The 22,042-nt window shown below is 42.4% G+C and overlaps 1 protein-coding gene across 1 annotated transcript; it reads right to left on the bottom strand.

The window, feature by feature from the left end:
- Positions 1-19,339: 19,339 nt before the first annotated feature.
- On the bottom strand, positions 19,340-21,723 carry LOC124545446. Its single transcript, XM_047124369.1, has 2 exons — positions 21,521-21,723; positions 19,340-20,107 (listed from the first exon to the last, which is right to left on the bottom strand). The coding sequence occupies exons 1-2, from the start codon at positions 21,666-21,668 to the stop codon at positions 19,491-19,493; spliced, it is 765 nt and encodes a 254-aa protein (XP_046980325.1). The 5' UTR covers positions 21,669-21,723; the 3' UTR covers positions 19,340-19,490.
- Positions 21,724-22,042: the final 319 nt, after the last annotated feature.

Raw genomic sequence — 22,042 nt, 5'->3', positions numbered from 1 at the left:
GAATAGGAAAAAGAATCCCGTAATGTTTGAATACTCCATTAGTAGTGTAGCACTTGACACAGTCGCGTCGATTAAATATTTGGAGCTAACATTGCAGAGCGATATGAAGTGGGGCACGCATGTAATGGCAGTTGTGGGGAAGGCGGATAGTCGTCTTCGGTTCATTGGTAGAATTTTGGGAAGATGTGGTTCATCTGTAAAGGAGACCGCTTATCAAACACTAATACGACCTATTCTTGAGTAGTGCCCGAACGTTTGGGATCCCTATCAGGTCGGGTTGAGGGAGGACATAGAAGAAAGTCAGAGGCGGGGTGCTAGATTTGTTACTGGCAGGTTTGATCATCACGCGGGTGTTACGGAAATGCTTCAGGAACCTGGTTGGGAGTCTCTGGAGGCAAGGAGGCGTTCTTTTCGTGAATCGCTACTGAGGAAATTTAGAGAACCAGCATTTGAGGTTGACTGCAGTACAATTTTACTGCCGCCAACTTACATTTCGCGGAAAGACCACAAAGATAAGATAAGAGAGATTAGGGCTCGTACAGAAGCATATAGGCAGTCATTTTTCCCTCGTTCTGTTTGGGAGTGGAACAGGGAGAGAAGATGCTAGTTGTGGTACGAGATACCCTCCGCCACACACCGTATGGTGGATTGCGGAGTATGTATCTAGATGTAGATGTAACACAATGCACTCACTTTTTGTAAATATATTTCCACTAAGCACAGAATACACACTTGAATTATTCGCTACGTACGAGAACAAATAGAACAACAGCTACCGCTTTACAATAGCAAGCGTACCTTACATACAGCAGAAGAAATGACCTCACTCGAAATGAGTTTAAATATCTTTTTTCTCTTATACACTACTGGCCATTAAAATTGCTACACCAAGACCAAATGCAGATGATAAACGGGTATTCATTGGACAAATATATTATACTAGAACTGACATGATTAAATTTTCACGCAATTTGGGTGCATAGATACTGATGAATCAGTACCCAGAACAACCACCTCTGGCCGTAATAACGGCCTTGATACGACTGGATATTGAGTCAAACAGAGCTTGGATGGCGTGTACAGGTACAGCTGCCCATGAAACTTCAACACGATACCACAGCTCATCAAGAGTAGTGACGGCGTATTGTATCGAGCCAGTTGCTCGGCCAGCATTGACCAGACGTTATCAGTTGGTGAGAGATCTGGAGAATGTGCTGGCCAGGGCAGCAGTCGAACATTTTCTGTATCCAGAAAGGCCCGTACAGGACCTGCAACATACGGCCGTGCATTATCCTGCTGAAATGTAGGGCTTCGCAGGGATCGAATGAAGGGTAAAGCACGGGTCGTAACACATCTGAAATGTAACGTCCACTGTTCAAAGTGCCGTCAGTGTGAACAAGAGGTGACCGAGACGTGTAACCAATGACACCCCATACCATCACACCAGGTGATACGCCAGTATGGCGATGACGAATACCGTTTCCAATGTGCGTTCACAGCGATGTCGACAAACACGGATGCGACCATGATGATGCTGTAAACAGAACCTGGATTCATCCGAAAAAATGACGTTTTGCCATTCGTGCACCAAGGTTCGTCGTTGAGTCCACCATCGCAGGCGCTCCTGTCTGTGTTGCAGCGTCAAGGGTATCCGCAGCCATGGTCTCCGAGCTGATAGTCCATGCTGCTGCAAACGTCATCGAACTGTTCGTGCAGATGGTTGTTGTCTTGCAAAAGTCCCCATCTGTTGACTCAGGGATCGAGACGTGGCTGCACGATCCGTTACAGCCATGCGGATAAGATGCCTGTCATCTCCACTGCTAGTGATACGAGGCAGTTGGAATCCAGCACGGCGTTCCGTATTACCCTCCTGAACCCACCGATTCCTTATTCTGCTAACAGTCATTGGATCTCGACCACCGCCAGCAGTAATGTCGCGATACGATAAACCGCAATCGCGATAGGCTACAATCCGACCTTTATCAAAGTCGGAAACGTGATGGTACGCATTCCTCCTCCTTACACGAGGCATTAGAACAACGTTTCACCAGGCAACGCCGGTCAACCGCTGTTTGTGTATGAGAAATCGGTTGGAATCTTCCCTCATGTCATCAGGTTGTAGGTGTCGCCACCGGCGCCAACCTTGTGTGAATGCTCTGAAAAGCTAATCATTTGCATATCACAGCATCTTCTTCCGGTCGGTTAAATTTCGCGTCTGTATCACGTCATCTTCGTGATGTAGCAATTTTAATGGCCAGTAGTGTATATAATGACAAAGATAATAACGTTACTTTCGAGAAGGTTATGCACTACGATCTCATCTAATATAAGTAATGTCTTTTACTACATTGCAATAGATATAGTCTTTCTTTGAATCCAACTTATTACATTTTCATAATTAATTTGTCGTTTATGTCCATATAATATTATTCAGTGTCCTTTTATTATTTACTTCAAATATATCGGCTTGAATATTTCGAAAGGGACACTTTAAACAAGACCATAATGAGAAACGTAGGACAATCTGTGCTGAGTTGCTTGCGAGTTACGAGGCTCGACGGGATAAATTTTATAGAACATCGTCACAGGCGATGAAACGTGGGTTCATCACTTCGAAACAGAAACAAAACCTCGCCAAAGCGGCAACCTCAACCGGTAAAGTCATGGCGATGGTCTTCTGGGACCTTGAAGGCGTTATTTTATTTGATGTCCTCCCTTTTGGTGTAACGATCAAGTGTACTGTGCTACCCTCAGGTAATTGAAGAAACGTCTTCAGCGTGTTCGTCGTCATAGAAATGCAAATGGACGTCTCCTTCTCCATGACAACGCAATACCTCTCACAACTCGGCGCATCCGAGAGGAGCTCACAAAACTTCCTTGAACTGTTCTTCCTCGTCCACCCTGCAGCCCGGCTCTCGCACCTCCCGATTTCCATCTGTCTGGCGTAGAGAAAAGACGCATACGGCGGGAAGCAGTAAGTGAATGAAGGGTAGCAGCAAGGCGTTGCCTCCGACGTCGGCTAGTAGAATTGCACCATCCGGTCATATACGCCCTTCCAGTAAGGTGGCGTAAGCCGTCGCATTGAACGGAGATTGGATTGAAGAATAGGATTTTGTAGCCAAAAAAATTGGGAGTAATCTGCTGTACTGAAATTCTGAATAAAACCTATTTGCTTTCAGAGAAAAGATGTGTTGCAATACGCTGTGAATGCCCCTCATACGATACTGCTGCCTGAATGATTTCTTAAACGTTAAATTTAAAACTTCAGTTGTGGTTTTGGTGTCTTCTATTGTCACCGCAGACTGTACGACCAGTGACTAGATAGAAGCCTTCGAAGCGCTTTGTGATTTTGCCGATAATCGATGTTGGCCGTTGTAAAAGGAAAAAACTGTTTTATCGGTGATCCGCGTTTTGATTTCGATGCGTACAGCGGGCAAGGTAACTAACAGCCAAACTTGAGGCATTGTTTCTGATTCTGAACAGATCTTCGGGACTATAATCTTAAAGTTACGATGTGTAGATCGTCGATCAGCGTGAGTGATGAGCGTGTACAGTATCCACTATCGGATTTTTTTTTATTATGGTCACTAGAGTTTAGGCTTTAATTGCAAACGAACCAATAGGCGTATCATAAACGAGTTACATCAATATTTTCTTGTTTTATTCTGCGTTAGGCTATATGGAGCAATTTGATTTTAATGTTCAATATATATTTTTTTATTTTAGGTTGTAGTTAGGATTGTTGGGTTTTGGGCGTTTTCGCTAGAAACTGTTCACTTTAAAGGTGTATAGTTTGAAATGTATTTAAAAAACTAAAACCGAACTCTGCCCGAACAGGCCCCGAAGGCCCAACGGTACCGACCGACCGCCGTGTGGTCATCAGACCCCAGGCTTCAAAAGATGGTTCAAATGGCTCTAAGCACTATGGGACTTAACATCTGAGGTCATCAGTCCCCTAGACTTAGAACTACTTAAACCTTACTAACCTAAGGATATCACACACATCCATGCCCGAGGCAGGATTCGAACCTGCGACCGCAGCAGCAGCGCGGTTCCGGACTGAAGCGTCTAGAACCGCTCTGTCACAAGGCCCCCTCCCCCACCCCCCACCCCCCACCCCCCAGGCGTCACTGGATGCGGATACGGAGGGGCATGTGGTCAGCACATCGCAATCTCGGCCGTTGTCAGTTTTGGTGCCCGGAGTCGACCCTCATCCAAGTGGCTCCTCAATGGACCTCACAAGGGGTGAGTGCTACCCGCTTACCAACAGCGCTCGGCAGACCGGACACTCACGCATCCAAGTCCTAACCAAGCTCGACAGTGCTTAACTTCGGTGACCTGACGGAAACCGGTGTTACCATTCTTTTTTTCCTCCACGACTACAGAAGGTGAACAGACATGTCAATGACAGGACGGGCAATTCATAATGTTGTGAAAAACAAAAGTAAGGCACGAGGGAGATTTGAACATGGGTCTTAAAAACAGACATGTCAATGACAGGACGGGCAGTTCATAATTTTGTGAAAAACAGAAGTGAAACACGAGGGAGATTTGAACGTGGGTCTTTTTTATTCATTTTTTTAAAATTTTTTAAATTTTTGATGTAAAATGGATCAGGCCGTAGGGTGGCGGAGGCAGGATGGGTAGGGGTCGCACCCAAGGAATGGGAATCCCTCCCATTCCTGGGGATGTGGTACAAGGGGTTTTATTGTTTTTTGTTATTTTATTCAGTTAATTAATTTGTTTTTTAAGCAGTAAGTAACTGAAACTAATAAGTACACTCGTTGCGCCGAAACAGGGACGCACATAACTGAAAACATACTTACAGTTGCAGCAAAGGGCAAAAAGAAAAAGAGGAGGGTGTGATGCTAAGGTAGCCATTAAATACACTCCTGGAAATGGAAAAAGAACACATTGACACCGGTGTGTCAGACCCACCATACTTGCTCCGGACACTGCGAGAGGGCTGTACAAGCAATGATCACACGCACGGCACAGCGGACACACCAGGAACCGCGGTGTTGGCCGTCGAATGGCGCTAGCTGCGCAGCATTTGTGCACCGCCGCCGTCAGTGTCAGCCAGTTTGCCGTGGCATACGGAGCTCCATCGCAGTCTTTAACACTGGTAGCATGCCGCGACAGCGTAGACGTGAACCGTATGTGCAGCTGACGGAGTTTGAGCGAGGGCGTATAGTGGGCATGCGGGAGGCCGGGTGGACGTACCGCCGAATTGCTCAACACGTGGGGCGTGAGGTCTCCACAGTACATCGATGTTGACGCCAGTGGTCGGCGGAAGGTGCACGTGCCCGTCGACCTGGGACCGGACCGCAGCGACGCACGGATGCACGCCAAGACCGTAGGATCCCACGCAGTGCCGTAGGGGACCGCACCGCCACTTCCAGCAAATTAGGGACACTGTTGCTCCTGGGGTATCGGCGAGGACCATTCGCAACCGTCTCCATGAAGCTGGGCTACGGTCCCGCACACCGTTAGGCCGTCTTCAGCTCACGCCCCAACATCGTGCAGCCCACCTCCAGTGGTGTCGCGACAGGCGTGAATGGAGGGACGAATGGAGACGTGTCGTCTTCAGCGATGAGAGTCGCTTCTGCCTTGGTGCCAATGATGGTCGTATGCGTGTTTGGCGCCGTGCAGGTGAGTGCCACAATCAGGACTGCATACGACCGAGGCACACAGGGCCAACACCCGGCATCATGGTGTGGGGAGCGATCTCCTACACTTGCCGTACACCACTGGTGATCGTCGAGGGGTCACTGAATAGTGCACGGTACATCCAAACCGTCATCGAACCCATCGTTTTACAATTCCTAGACCGGCAAGGGAACTTGCTGTTCCAACAGGACAATGCACGTCCGCATGTATCCCGTGCCACCCAACGTGCTCTAGAAGGTGTAAGTCAACTACACTGGCCAGCAAGATCTCCGGATCTGTCCCCCATTGAGCATGTTTGGGACTGGATGAAGCGTCGTCTCACGCGGTCTGCACGTCCAGCACGAACGCTGGTCCAACTGAGGCGCCAGGTGGAAATGGCATGGCAAGCCGTTCCACAGGACTACATCCAGCATCTCTACGATCGTCTCCATGGGAGAATAGCAGCCTGCATTGCTGCGAAAGGTGGATATACACTGTACTAGTGCCGACATTGTGCATGCTCTGTTGCCTGTGTCTATGTGCCTGTGGTTCTGTCAGTGTGATCATGTGATGTATCTGACCCCAGGAATGTGTCAATAAAGTTTCCCCTTCCTGGGACAATGAATTCACGGTGTTCTTATTTCAATTTCCAGGAGTGTAATATCTAAGGGTGGAATCCGTACCGTCATTAACCGGTACCACATTGTAAGTAGGCTGTTTATGTTTTCTCTATGTAAGTAGGCTGTTTAGGTTTTTTTATTGGTAACGCCACCTCTGTATGAAAATCACTGGCTGTGCTGTGGGCAGTCTGTGTCTGCTCTGCATTGTTGTAATACTCGCCATTGTAGTGTTAGGCAGCTGTCTGTGAACAGCGCGTAGCGTTGCGCAGTTGGAGGTGAGCCGCCAGCAGTGGTGGATGTGGAGAGAGAGATGGCGGAGTTTTGAAATTTGTCATGAACTGCTATATTTATATATGATGATATCAAGGTAAATACATTGTTTGTTCTCTATTAATATCTTTCATTTGCTAACTATCCCTATCAGTAGTTAGTGCCTTCCATAGTTTGAATCTTTTATTTAGCTGGCAGTAGTGGCGCTCGCTGTATTGCAGTAGCTTGAGCAGCGAAGATTTTTGTGAGGTAAGTGATTTGTGAAAGGTATAGTTTAATGTTAGTCAGGGCCATTCTTTTGTAGGGAATTTTGAAAGTCAGATTGCGTTGCGCTAACAAAATATTGTGTGTCAGTTTAAGCACAGTCTTGTATAATTGTTCAAAGGGGACGTTTCATATGTCGACCCTTAGCCGAGGATACCTCACTGGAATCTTCTGATTTTTTGTTGTAGTTTGTGTAATTAGTATAGATTTTGTTTATTGCTAGCGCGTAATTGTAGAGAAAATCTCCTTTGTAGTTGCAGTCTTTCATTGTTGTACAGTAAAACAGTTGTGGCATGCATGTAGATTTGCACCAAGTATTTCGCAGCTGCAATTAACTAGATATTATTTTCAGTGTTATGTTAATGTGTTCTCTTATTTTTGCTCTTCAAATTGTGCTTTTCTGTGTTGTCGTGTGAAATATTGTGACAATAATGGCGTGTGAAAAACGTAATACTAGGCTCCAAAGTAAACTGAGAAATGACAGTGAAAATGAAAGCAGTGTGTTAGCGCCACCGAGTAATGAATTAACTGATGTTCAAAGTAGTAATTTGGTAATTGTGCATAGGGAAATGGAGTGGGCTGCAAACAATGGTGTAGACAGTGAAACAGGTAGTGAAGAGGGAAGCATTATCGATCGATCGGTCGGCAACAGCTCGCCTCAGGAATCCGAAATGACAGGACACAATTTTGCAAATACTGTAGATTCAGGTTTTGCGTCCTCACCGTTTTCCCAAATGAGTCAAGACACATTTTCCGCTTGTCAAAATGTGAATGTTGCCGGTGCAACTTCACAGCCGAAAAGCACTGAGGAACATGTTTCAGACACCAGTGCATTGTTATTACAGTTAATGCAACAAATGGGACAAAAACTACAAAAGTTAGACACAACACTTGAACAAAATCAGAGACAAATGGGACAAAATCTTAAAAAGTTAGACACAGTGGAACAAAATCTCAAAAAGTTAGACACAATGGAACAAAATCTTCAAAAGTTAGACACTACACTTGAACAAACACGTGAAGATTTAACCACTGAGTTACATAACATCGAATCGAAATGTCAAAAGGTCTGTAATGACGTAAAAACACAAATTTGTGAGCATTTTCAACCTATTTTTTCGCGGCATGAAAATGTATTACAGAATCACGAAGCAGCCATAAAAGAACTGCAAACCATTGTTCATGAAAATCACGACACCTTGCAAGCTAAAATTGACTCAGTTGCATCTACCGATTCGGTTACGCAACTTGCAAAAACTCAGGAAAACTTAAAGGACACAGTAGATACTCTGAAACTTGGTTCAGAAAAACATACAGAGGAAATAATTTCACTATCGGATAAAGTAGCTGAACTTTCAGATCAGTTCACTAACTTATCTACAAAGGTAGATGATGATCTGAATAACACAACACCTGTAGCCTTCACTGACACAGAAGAGTGTGAACAAATTAGAAAATTCAAACAGAATCAAAATCAAATCAATACACAGTACAAAAGAGAAATCCGGGAAGTACAAGATCAGCTGACACAGGTAATTCAAGAATTACGTATTTCAGAGGATACTCGCGCCCCAATACGGGAAGAGGGACACAGAAATACGGAACAGCCACAAAATAATAACACAGGGCATTTCGGAAGTTATGAAAGAAATTGGCAATGTGCACCGAATTTTGATATGGAACGGCCGACACGACCTAACAATGACCGATATGCGACTCGCCGACATGATGATTTTGACTATAAGCTGTTCATTACTACACGTAAATTCAAAACATTTAAGAATTCTGGCAACGACATTCATCCACAAGCATGGCTCCATCAATTCTCTCATTGTTTTCCTCCCAACTGGTCGTTAGAACACAGATTAGAATTTATGTGTGGCTACTTGGAGAATGAACCAGCTGTAAGAATGCGGTCGGTCATTCACGATTGCCACAGTGAAGGAGAGTTTTACCATGCCTTCCTCTCAGCATATTGGTCTCAGGCCACACAAGACCGAGTAAAACAAAGCATCATAATGATGAAACGTTTCGAACAATCTGAATTTTCCAGTCTTATGAAATATTTTGAAGATATGTTGCAACAAGACGCACATTTAGCGCTACAGTACACGTATTTGAGTGATTAATTTTGTACTTAAAACATTTATTTTTAAAGATTTTTGAATTACAAAGAAAGTTTTCCGTGATACATTTCATTCCATTGCTGTAATCTGTAACACCTGGGGGTATAATTACATTAATCCTCAGGGGGGTATACGCCTACTTTGTGTACCATGTGTTTGGCAAGCACAAGGAACCCTAGCTAATATGGTATTTGCTTATACAACTTTACACATCGGTACCATATTTCTCTAACACACAAATTACACAGCTGTCTGATTATTTACCTGAGAGAGACAAGCATTTATTTTACTACATCAGTGACAGACGTTTACGTAATTACACCGTTGGATAACTTCACACTTACGAAATTGTATTTTGTCTGTACTTTGTGAAATGCTCATACTTTTCCGGAACCATTGTGATACTATGAGAGCTTTGAATGATGCATTTGGTATGAGTTCATGATTTTTAAAGTACGTTTGAGGCAGCTGACACTTTTGACATGAGCAGAGAATTTTTTTAGGCTTAGAAATTATTGGAGGAAGCTACGACGATTTTGAGATTTGACTGAGGTGTTATGATGTTATTTTTACGACGACGATGTGTTATGCTGCTGAGGTATGTTTATGATTAATAGGCTGAGGCTATGTGAGTTATTTGATTATGCTTCATATTTATAATGACGAAATATTGATGAGTGTCGATGGATACGTATATGTGTAATAAGGTAAGGAGTAATGAATAGCGGGTAGGGACTCTTGACTTATGAAACAGGATGTTGGAAACCAAGAATCGTACTTTAGAATTATGAAATGTGTGTACATGTGTGAATGTATTACAATGCCGACGAAAAATTTTTTGGACACTGTTATATTTATAGGGTTTTGTTTCTATAGATTTGGAACGCTAATTCTTGACCTGTGAAATATTCTTATGTGAGACTGTCACTGTAGCGGAAACTGCTGTCGTAAATATTTCCGTAAGAAAGTTAAGTGACCACCTGCACGTAATGCGTCGCGGGCACCCACCTGGGCGACAGCCGCCCGAAAAAAAAAAAAAAAAAAAAAAAAAGCCATTAGCCTTTCAGCGGCACAGGTAGAAAAAAAAAGGGAGGCCATTATCTTGGCTATTGACGTTCCTTTGTAGAAAGCATTGCAAATATTACACGCTCATTACCTGAAAACATATGGTTACTCGTACTTTGTGCTAATTACTGAAATGCTTATGAATTGATGGGAAATATTCGTACATCTGCACACCTGATTATGACAAGTGTCTTTCTACGAGAGTTGAGAGCTATTGAGTTACGAAATGCCACATGACTATTGATTGATGTTTTTATGCTTTGGTTTGCGTAATTGCTTATTTCATTTGATATCTAGTTTCCAGCTGTGTTGCAGCATTAGTTTTATAAAATAAACTTCGATGTATTTGCTAATGTGAACACTTTCTGTCAACAGATCTATTAAATAATAATTTTGTGATCCACATTCTTCAAAAAAGGAGCACTTGGAAAGGAAAGAACAATAAGAAGGAACTAGTAACAGTAACACGTAATTTTCTTTTCAAGTACATGGTAATATTTCTTTTTTACAATCAGTTGTTGTGGTGCACCATTTTAATTACTTAGACATTAAGATGTGATTATACATTTCCCTTATCTGCATTGTTATCTTTACTGTAATATTTTTTCTGCTTGAGCTATGTCATGTTTAGGTATAAGTTATTGCTGTTTGCCAGGCGTAGTGTTACTGAATTTGACTTTGTGTTACTCTGCTAAGCCAATTTTACTACTCATTTATTTTTTCATGTTGCTGCACATTGGCTCATATTAGTTGTAATTTTGCATTTTTTCTGTTAATTTAGATTTACTGTAGCTTGCTTTGCGATTTTCCATTTTTTTATTGCTGTTTATATTAATTGTTTTATGTGCTGCTGCATTGCCTCGTCCCTTAGTTTAGCATCTGAGCTCAGTAGATTTAAGTTAGCTTAAGAGGGGGTAGACTATATAAGAAACTAACTATGATGAATTTATAAGAAATGCATTGAGAAGCTATCAGAAAATGGTCTGGCAAAAAAAAAAAAAAAAAAAAAAAAAAAAAGAGGGATACTGTACAGTGGAGAAAAACTATTTTTGACAGAGGATGTGAACAGAATACAGAAAGCAGGCTTAGATAGGACTTTTTGGGAATAATGATGAAAGAAGGGAGATCTCCATGCAAAATACTGCAGTAAAACAATCCCTGTCCTTTCCTTTGGTGTCATCCCTCCATATGTTTGTGTACCCTTGTGTATTTGTGTTTTTCCTGTCTTTATGTGTTTATCTGATAAGAATTGTAGAATTTTTCTAGTACTATGCTACATTCACTATGATGAGGAATACTGTTATCCTCAAATATAATTGGCATTAATAATATGTTATTTACCTTATAAATATGCTTACACATTATTTACTCTGTTTTGTTTTAATGCTCATGTGTGAAGTTGATGTTTCGAAAGTGATTCTGATCTTTTATTTTTGTACTCATGTCGTAATTCCTGTAACACTGATGTATATGTTTATTTCTATTCTTTTGTAACGCCTGTTTTACTACAAATGTTGTCTGTATTGTTATGTTCTTTAATGATGTATTTTGTGCCTTTGGAATTGTATTCTTATGTTATAAAATTGTAATTGTCACCAGTTCATGATATTATTAACTTGTTAGTTACATTTCACGGCACACGTTTCTGTTGGTCATAGTATATGGACAATAAGTGAGAAGTAGGGACTGTTAGTGTTTGCACGTGTGTTAATAATTCAGCAAGGGACTGGATAACAGCATTGCTGGTTCTAAGGACAATTCCAAAAACTTTGTGAGTGCACAAGTGGTGGGTTATGGACTTGATATATTATCCGCAAGACTCTTCAATGGTGATTGTGCACCTGCACAGTCACAACAGATGGCTGCTGGCTGTCTCTACAAGGACTACAGTGGGTCTACATCTTTGATGATCCACTAGTACCATTATTTCTACAAGGACTGCAGAGGGTCTGCACCTCTGGTGGCCCACCAATACCATACTCTCTACCAGGACTACAGTGGGTCTGCTCTGTGATGACCTAACTACCAATATTCTTCAAAACGTCGACTGACTCTGCTGTGGGTTTACTCTGTTGTGGCCCATTACCTGTCTGCATGTCAAGAGTCAGCACTGTCTTTCCATTGGAAGGACAACACTACTTCTTCAAGACAGCATGGAAATCCACTACTTCTGTGTGCATTTTCTTTTACTGCTCAGACTTTGAGAAAAACACTGCAATTTCACTGTGATGAATCAGGACTGTCTTTATAGACTGTGAGAAAATTTTAGCTTTTGACCAACATTGTATCAATAAGTGTGTGCATTTGATTTCTTTGTTATTGTAATTATGAAAAATTTTATCAAATCATTATTGGCCACTGCCCAAAAATATTTTGTAAAATTTTTTGTGGGGAGCATGGGGGCTATGTAAGTAGGCTGTTTATGTTTTCTCTATGTAAGTAGGCTGTTTAGGTTTTTTTATTGGTAACGCCACCTCTGTATGAAAATCACTGGCTGTGCTGTGGGCAGTCTGTGTCTGCTCTGCATTGTTGTAATACTCGCCATTGTAGTGTTAGGCAGCTGTCTGTGAACAGCGCGTAGCGTTGCGCAGTTGGAGGTGAGCCGCCAGCAGTGGTGGATGTGGAGAGAGAGATGGCGGAGTTTTGAAATTTGTCATGAACTGCTATATTTATATATGATGATATCAAGGTAAATACATTGTTTGTTCTCTATTAATATCTTTCATTTGCTAACTATCCCTATCAGTAGTTAGTGCCTTCCATAGTTTGAATCTTTTATTTAGCTGGCAGTAGTGGCACTCGCTGTATTGCAGTAGCTTGAGCAGCGAAGATTTTTGTGAGGTAAGTGATTTGTGAAAGGTATAGTTTAATGTTAGTCAGGGCCATTCTTTTGTAGGGAATTTTGAAAGTCAGATTGCGTTGCGCTAACAAAATATTGTGTGTCAGTTTAAGCACAGTCTTGTATAATTGTTCAAAGGGGACGTTTCAACATCTTGCACTGGATGGGAAGCAAAAACTGCGAAGAACCTTTCGCACTGGGAACAAAAAGAGGAGCGGCAAGGCCGTTGGTTTGAAATATTATTTGTCTAAAGTTAATGAAACTGTAATAGGTTGTAACCAAATATATTGGTAGAGGAAATCTCAAGTTACAAGATTTTTCACTCACCCAAGAACAAGTTCCTACGATTTTTCTAAAGTAATTTTTTCTAAAATGTTTTTTTATTCCAGTCTCTGATCACAAATGAATTCTTTAGACGATGACCGGTTTCAGTCTGTAATGACCATCTTCAGATCTTTTATACACCATGTCCTAAAGTGATACGGCCATAATGGCATCGTCAAAACATATAAATATAATCAGCATAGCACCGTCACATAGATTTAAAATATGGTGTAGAATAGGCCACATCGTCCACATAGTGATTTTTTTCAACTCGGGATGAACATATAACAGAAAGCTCAGGTTCGTTTAGAAGGTGTGTGTCGTAAGGCCAAAGATTGGTTGTGTGCTTATTGCACCATGCGATTAGTAGTGGGCGCGGGAGCGGAATCAGATGTTATGTTGCCACGATCAAGTAAATGATTTGCGGCACCGGAGGATTGCAGCGCTGTTTTTACTTTCAGTCCTTGATTTCGGTTTGTCGTACAGAAAATCCATTTCCCATCACCTTTCCTTCTGATGACTTTGGACCTCCAATAGCACGTTTATTAATCGTTTGGTTTCATTTAGACGTGTTATACTGTGCACTTGTTACAAGAGCTATTTACATTACTCACACAGTTTTTCAAGTAATCGCAGCTACCAATATTCATCTGAAAAATCACAAAGTTTCTTTGAAATGGGACTGCTGTCTTTCATGTTGATTATGACTGGCTCGATATGAGGGACATTTTCAGACACATAATCTTTCTGCTTATAGATGTTTACAATTTTAATGCCATGTTTAATACACTTTCTACAGAGTTCTGCAGTTTCAGCACGTAGCGTATCTCGGCTTAAAGCTTTAAGTGCTTCCATATCTCTACCGTATCCTAAGCTGTTAGCCGTATTCGTTTTTGATACTCTACTCTTTACAAACGCCCCTATGAGCTCGATTAAATTAAGCTCGTAGTCAGCCACTGGCAACCAAACAAATTTTACATCTAGTCGAAGTTGTCAGTTACTTTTCCTATCTTTTTCACTGGTATCTGAAAATAAGGCCTGGCTAGGAATATGATCTCTACCTGTGTCAATTTGCTAAAACTGTCAACTCCAGGTTGCAGCGAAATATTCTTTGATGCCATCCAAGATATGATTTCACCTTCCAGTCATGATATACTCTGGTTTTTAGTTGAACGATCAACCATCGTATGATATGACACTTGATCTGTAACAACGGCTCACCTCTAAGACAATAAACTCAGGACTTCCTTGAACCATTCTTCATAATAAGCCGAGCTCACTTCGTTCCTTTGTTCCCAATAAAACAAAGTTCTGCGACATCAAAAAATTGTTCATTATCGATGTGCAAAATTATTAAGTGTTTCCCAGACCCAGACGGTGTCTTGAACACTCTTCGCCAACCATACGTTTGCTGAATGTATCCTCGGTGTTGTTTTTGTTGTCAAACCTATTTTACAAGCGTCCGACCACATTTTCTTGCCATCCATACTTCACTGCGTGAGTCTGAGCGCACCAGGTCTCGACTACAAAGAAGATTTTGTAGCCATGTGTTCGTAGCTCCCTCATTGTTCTGACGTACTATATGTGTGGATACAGCAGCTGTCACAGGCTCCATTAGCACTGGTTTCCAGTAAACTTTTTTTCAAACAATATCCCAAACTTTTAACTACTTTTAGAGGGAACACTGAAATATTGGGATAATCTGCCACATTTTCTATCAGTTTAAGTTGGAAGTTTTTAATTGTGGGGAATATCTTATTCATTTAAAAACTGTGAATAGTTCTTCGTATTGTGCATCAAGTAAAATTATCGAGTTTAATTTTCGGACGCCCTAGACTAACACTCTGTTGTTTTCCTTGAGTTGCGTGACATATTTTATCATTCACCTTTGAAGCAGCTCCTACTCTTTAGACTGACAACGATATTCCGAGACAGTGTGACACCTGGTACACAGGGAGCATGCTGTCCACTACTTTTTCACCCTCACATCCAAAGAAAGAAGTAGAACTTAAAACTATGTAGCTACCACGGTGGAGACGATCAGTGAAATGAAATATCGTGTGGCTAAGGCCCCCCGTCGGGTAGACCGTTCGCCTGGTGCAGGTCTCTCGATTTGATGCCACTTCGGCGACCTGCGCATCGATGGGGATGAAATGATGATGATTAGGACAACATAACACCCAGTCCTTGAGCGGAGAAAATCTCCGACCCAGCCGGGAATCGAACCCGGGACCTTAAGATTGACATTCCATCACGCTGCCCACTCAGCTACCGGGTCCGGACGAGACGATCAGTAACAATAGCAAACAGGCCTTCGTTCCCAAATCGCCCGGAGTTAGATGACAGTACGGCAACACTGCACTCAATATCACAGCCGCGTGTACCGCTACTCGCGCGTTCCAATACGCACACAACCGTTCTTCAATGTTAGTCTTTATAAAACTCTCGTCTCACTGTACGGTCACAGTGGTTGCAACTCCTTACAACAACGAAAGATAACTTCAGAATAAACCCACGCTTTCTGTTATATGTTTATCCTAGGTTGAGAAAAAGTTGCTTTACAAAAATTATAAGAATTTTTTTTTTGTTGACAGAAAAATTCTGCAACTTGAGATTTCCACTACAAATTTACATGCCTATAACCTATTAAAATTTCCAAGTACCGGAATGAAATTCTCACTCTGCGCGCTGATATGAAACTTCGTGGCAGATTAAAACTGTGTTCCGGACCGAGACTCGAACTCGGGACCGTTGTTCGAGTCTCGGTCAGGCACACAGTTTTAATCTGCCAGGAAATTTCATTGGACAAATACATTTCAAGCTATATAGTTTTAAAGTTAACAATTCCTAGCGAAAATGGCGAAAACCGGACAATCCTATCTGCAATCTAAAATAAAAAATACATATTGAAATATGAAACAAAATTGCTCTATATAGCGTAATGCAGAATAATACAATATAGGATGTGCTGATCACCGCACAATTGTGGTGATCGTATGGTATCCATTGTGAGCAACAGGGAGCGTTTGACGCGTCCCACGGATTTTCAATCAAATTATAAATATATTAATGTACTTATTCTTTGTGTACTGTGGTACTTTTAAATACTACAAGTCGTGATCGACTGGGAAACGAAGATTCAAAACTGCGACTGTTAGTGCCTAACAAATGTTAACTGTATGAAGCGTATCTTATCTATGTAGCTATAGGTACATTAAGCTGTAGGCACGTTATGCGAGAGGATTCTACAAACAGCGCGATCCTTCTGCTTCCACGAACGGAGCAAGAATGTTAGCGTGACAGTGATAATTACGGGACTGCACGGTCGGTAACTGTGGACCGACAACGTAGACGACGACGAAACGCCTACAGCTCAAAGTTAAGCGAAATTGACTTTATACAGGTCATAAAAGCTCAAACTTAGTGAACTATTACTGGAAAGAATTTCGTAATAACGTTATCATTTGTGTTAATGCTGTGTTAGTTTGTCACTGCCACCATCTTTCACGTAACTGAAATTCCACTCAGTTTTGATAGAAATTTTCAGTTATTTTCAGAACTAAAAAAATGTTACAAATGGCTCTAAGCATCACGGGACTTAATATCTGAGATCATCAGCCCCCTAGACTTAGAACTACTTAAACCTAACTAACCTAAGGACATCACACACATCCATGCCTGAGGCAGGATTCGAACCTGCGACCGTAGCAGCAGCGCCGTACCGGACTGAAGAGCTTAAAACCGCTCACCACAGCGGCCGGCTCAGAACTAAAATTAATATTAATTTCGCTCTTTAAATAACTTCCTACTGCAGATATAGTTTTGCAGGCTCATTATCTTTCTACACTGTGCTCATTATTGCAAATGAGTACTACTATTAACGGCGATACAACATTCTCGGTATTTATTTTTCATTCGCATTTATTGCATACGGATGTATCTGTTGATGATCGCCGTTTGTTCAGAAAATACGCGAGTTTTGCTGTGTCTGACATTAAGTTACAATCAGCACCCAGTCACAGATAGCCAGTGTGTTCCCTTGGTGAAGAACTTAGGTAGTGGCAAAGTTTTGATTTTAGTAGATGTATTTTGATTTGCGTTTATTCAAGTATCGATACACGTTATGCTATGGATTCTGAGCCAGAGTAAGGCCTTGCTTACGTGTGGGGACCAGCGGTTCCCGCACCACCGTCCATCATCTGCATCTGCCTTCAAATAAATAAATAAATAAAATAAAAATAATCACTTCATCCCAACCACAATTCTTACTAGTTTAAATTCAGTCAGTGTTTACCTTGAATAGTAGCTCTGTCACTGCCAGAATTTATAGACAACTATAATTTCTTTTTGATTATGTCCAAAAAATATTACTAATAATATTAATGACATTTTAACTAAGTCATGCCTTGGTATTACTGAAGATGTTTTGGTAAAATGTGATATTTTCCACTTCGTGAGGACTGATTGCATTCTGACACTTACGGCAGGCGCCCAGCATAGCACCGACAGTTTCTTTAACTGTGGTAAGTAGATGCGTTTCCCAGATTGTGTGAGATTTTCCACATTTTAAAATTAATAATGATATTTTATAGAACGCAAGGAGGCTTCAGCTCAGAGAGCAGATTTTTCGAATAACTTGCCTCCGATGTTATGTTTCTCATACTCTGTTAATGCTTAAAAAAATGAAATAGGCATATTGACTTTGTCAGAACGACATTTTCCAAGATTATAACTTAGACTGCAAGTCGTCATAGTTTCCTCTGAAAACTTCTTGTCACAAATGAGACAAAATAGTATTTGTTCATTCACAGATGATGCAAATAATCCACTTCTGAATTATTACCTCTTTCCCCCGGGCATTGTGAGAAAATATGCTTCCAAAATGCATTGACCAGATGCCACAGACTTACACCATGCTTAATAAGGGCATAACGTGCCGCATCAAACACGCAGCTACGTCAGTCTCTACGTAGACGCTTCGCTGGCGCTAAAAAGACTTGTCCTTGCCGTGCCTGTTCGTTATTTTCCTTGTCGGAGCTTTGACCGAAACTGTGTTCGTCCACTTTGTGCGCGCTTTCTGACTTCTAAAGAGACCTTATAGCGGATCGTGGACGTTAATAATTTTAACTGTTAAAAAATATATTTAAAAAGTTTCGTAGTTATATGACATTTTTAAGTTGTTATTGTCACGCTGACCGGAGTGGCCGATGGGTTCTAGGCGCTACAGTCTGGAACCGCGCGACCGCTACGATCGCAGGTTCGAATCCTGCCTCGGGAATGGATGTGTGTGATGTCCTTAGGTTAGTTAGGTTTAAGTACTTCTAAGTTCTAGGGGACTGATGACCTCAGAAGTTAAGTCCCATAGTCCTCAGAGCCATTTGATCCATTTGTTATTGTCAAATCTTCGAACTAACTGGCAATATACTCCTAAATATCACATTAATGAACGGTATTGGTTCTAGCTGTCGTATGTTACGGTAGCAATATTTAGAAAATTAAATTCAGGTTCAGTTTTGTCCATTAGTTAGTAGAGCAGTTAGCAAAGCCCGCCCCAGACGAGAAAAAGGTTCAACTGGCTCTGAGCACTATGGGACTTAACTTCTGAGGTGGCTCTGAGCACTATGGGACTTAACTTCTGAGGTGGCTCTGAGCACTACGGGACTTAACATCTGAGGTCATCAGTCCCCTAGAGCTTAGAACTACTTAAACCTACCTAACCTAAGGACATCACACACATCCATGCCCGAGGCAGGATTCGAACCTGCAACCCTAGCGGTCGCGCGGTTCCAGACTGTAGCGCCTAGAACCGCTCGGCCACTGCGACCGGCCCCAGACGACAACCACCCCCTTCCAGCGCCCTCTTTCTAATGCATGTCCCTTTGGTCCCCTTTCCTTCCTACTTCTGCACCTCAGGGGACGTCAATGCGCAAGGAAACCACCTGAGCAGGCAGTTATGAGCCCGACAGACAACTGCAGAGTAAGTTACAGAATATCTTTGCACATTCTGTACTTTGTGGAACGGTCTGAGATTCACTTTCAAGATAGATATTTCATTCACTAAACAATTATAATCAGAATAACAATATGTTGTGGTGGATAACTTTTTATTTCCAGCAATATTACAAAATGATTTTTTAGGCACTTCACATTTCAGTAATATACTGAAACTAACTGTTTTCTATATGAAATGTTTCTATCACATGAAACAGTTTTAAGCATTCAGTTAAGACTGATGCTTTGTAATTCACTCAATTAGTTCTGGCTAATCCTGTGGTGCCTCAAACGCCTCTAGCAGCAGTCGGAAGATCCGTTTGGCAGCTGTTAAGACACGTGTCACTTGTGTGAGGGTAAAGGAGGTTGAGGTGCCTGAGGATGCTGCTCCAGAAGCTCGTCACACAGCTTTAAAACACCGATTTTGAACTTCCGTTTTTGCTGAGCTGTCATTGCCTTCATATCCGGAAGCAAACTTTGGAGAAAAGCCATATCTGCGTCAAGTTCACCTATTTTCGCCAGTTTATGTTCTAGCAAATTTTGCGTTTCCAGATAATACTTAAAAGCACTTTCATTCGCATCTTGCACGTCAGTGCCTGCTTTTCTCTTCCTGTTATCTTCGCATTTAGCAACTGCAGGTGGTGTAGGCGACACATGTGATGGATCTTGTCGGAGAGGAGGAGATGGTTCCGATGAGGAAGAAGAGGAATCTTCGCGCAATAGATCACGATACTCTGCTTCAACTGAAACACTGTCGTCTACTTCTTCAACTTTAGTGTTTTCGAGGACACGGTTGCCCTTCGGAGGTCTTGTTTTTAAAAATTTGTCCAAGAATTGAAGGCGTGATGCTAGGTAGTATTCTGCGACTTGTTTAGCTCCAGAATCAGATGAGCGAACTATTTTTCTATATTTGCTGTATCGTCCCCTTATATTTTTCCATCTCTCCTTACAGTTGATCACTAGAAAGGAGAAAAAAGGAATGTAGTATCAGCCAAGGGTCCACTTTTGAGGGTAGGGGTATCTCTAGTAATTAGGCAACATATAAAGGAGTGAAGAAAAATATGGGAACAGCGAGAGATGCATGTTTGTGCATAAAAGCAGCTGCTAGCGAAGCCTGCAGTTTGTATTGTTGTATTTTCATCAACAATGTCCACAATACGCGACAAGTGTCAGTCGTGGTCAGAACAGTCTTCACAAACAGGGAATTTAAGGGCGAGTTGAAATTCCAAAATGTGTGTGAAATCTTATGGGACTTAACTGCTAAGCTCATCAGTCCCTAAGCGTACACACTACTTTACCTAAATTATCCTAAAGACAAACACACACATCCATTCCCGAGGGAGGACTCGAACCTCCGCCGGGACCAGGCGCACAGTCCATGCCACCGCTCGGCTAATCTCGCGCGGCTTGAAATTCCAGATCCACTGATGTGTGACGCAAGTTCCTGTAACAAGAAACTGCGGTGCCGAAGCCATAAAACCTGGACTGTGGGGCAATGAAAGAATGCCACTTGATCGGATGACCGTTGTTTCCCCCTGTTTACAACTTCTCGCACCAAGAATGAGACATGGCTGCGGTTCAGTAATGATTTGGGGACCCATATTGTTAAATTTCGTGGGCCCCATAGTTACTCTGCAAGATCGCATTACTGCCTAGGGCTATGTGATAATTTTCGCTGGTCAGGTCTATCCCATGGTAAAATGTTTGTTCCCCAATAGACATGCTGTGTTCCAAGACGACACAGCTCGTATCATTCAGGACTGGTTATGTGAGGTGAGCTTGAGGATGAATTTTCTCCTCTCCCTTGGCCACTACAATCACCAGATCTACATATTACTGAACCTTTGTGGTCTACTTTGGAGAAAATGACGATTACGTTTGGTTTGTGGGGCGCTCAACTGCACGGTCATCAGCGCCCGTACAAAGTTCCAATTTTTACACAGTCCAATTTTCACTCAATTCAGTCTAGCCACTATCACGAATGATGATGATGATGAAATGATGAGAACACCACAAACACCCAGTCTCCAGTCAGAGAAAATCCCCAACCCGGCCGGGATTCAAACCCAGGATCCTGTGATCCAGAGGCAACAACGCTAGCTACTAGACCACGAGCTACGCACTTGAAGAGAATGGTGCGAGATCGCCATCCCGAACTTGACGCTATTTTTCTAGAAGAATAGCGTAAGACTCCCTTGAAAGCGATACAGAACACGTGCTGTATTTATTCACTCTTAGACGACTGGAAGCTGTTTGCATGGCAACGGCTTTCTTACAACGTGTAACGCTTGGTAATGTGTTGCACCTTTGGTGTTCCCATAATTTCGACCACTCCCTGCGAAGTATAATACTATTACTCATCAAACACTGACCTGTTTCGTTTAGTTGTGCAGCAATCTTCCGCCAGGCTTTATCTTGTACACTGCGATTGCTATAATCTGCTCGAGTGTAATCGTACAGCTGAGGATACGTTTCTATTAATTCACAAAACATTTCATTAAACTCAACATCGTCTCGCATTTTGACGGTTCGGATCTACGAAAACAGTAGCGTGCCACTCGGATGTCTCCGCCAGGCGTCGCTTCCCAGCGCCACTCGTGACTGACGTGGCGCGAACGAGTATGGGACGCGCCGCCGCCACGCCATCTGTTTTCGCGCTGCTTCAACATGGCGCTGAGCCGTAACCCTCCACAAGGCCACGTCCCCGCCACGCAGCTGCCCCACCGCCGAACCGAGTCACGCCACAGCCGCGTGCTTCGCACTTCGAGCCGCGTTCACACGCGCCACTGAAGTGACATCACTGCTCGCGGTACACTGTAGTCCCACCACAACTGTGAATGGGAATACCTAGTTTTCGGCATCCGCGTCCGGCCATCCAGATTTAGGTTCTCCGT

This window comes from Schistocerca americana, chromosome 8, assembly GCF_021461395.2.
Source record: "Schistocerca americana isolate TAMUIC-IGC-003095 chromosome 8, iqSchAmer2.1, whole genome shotgun sequence".
In the NCBI taxonomy this organism is placed as follows: Eukaryota; Metazoa; Arthropoda; class Insecta; order Orthoptera; family Acrididae; genus Schistocerca; species Schistocerca americana.
This window is presented reverse-complemented; position numbering and strand designations above follow the sequence as displayed.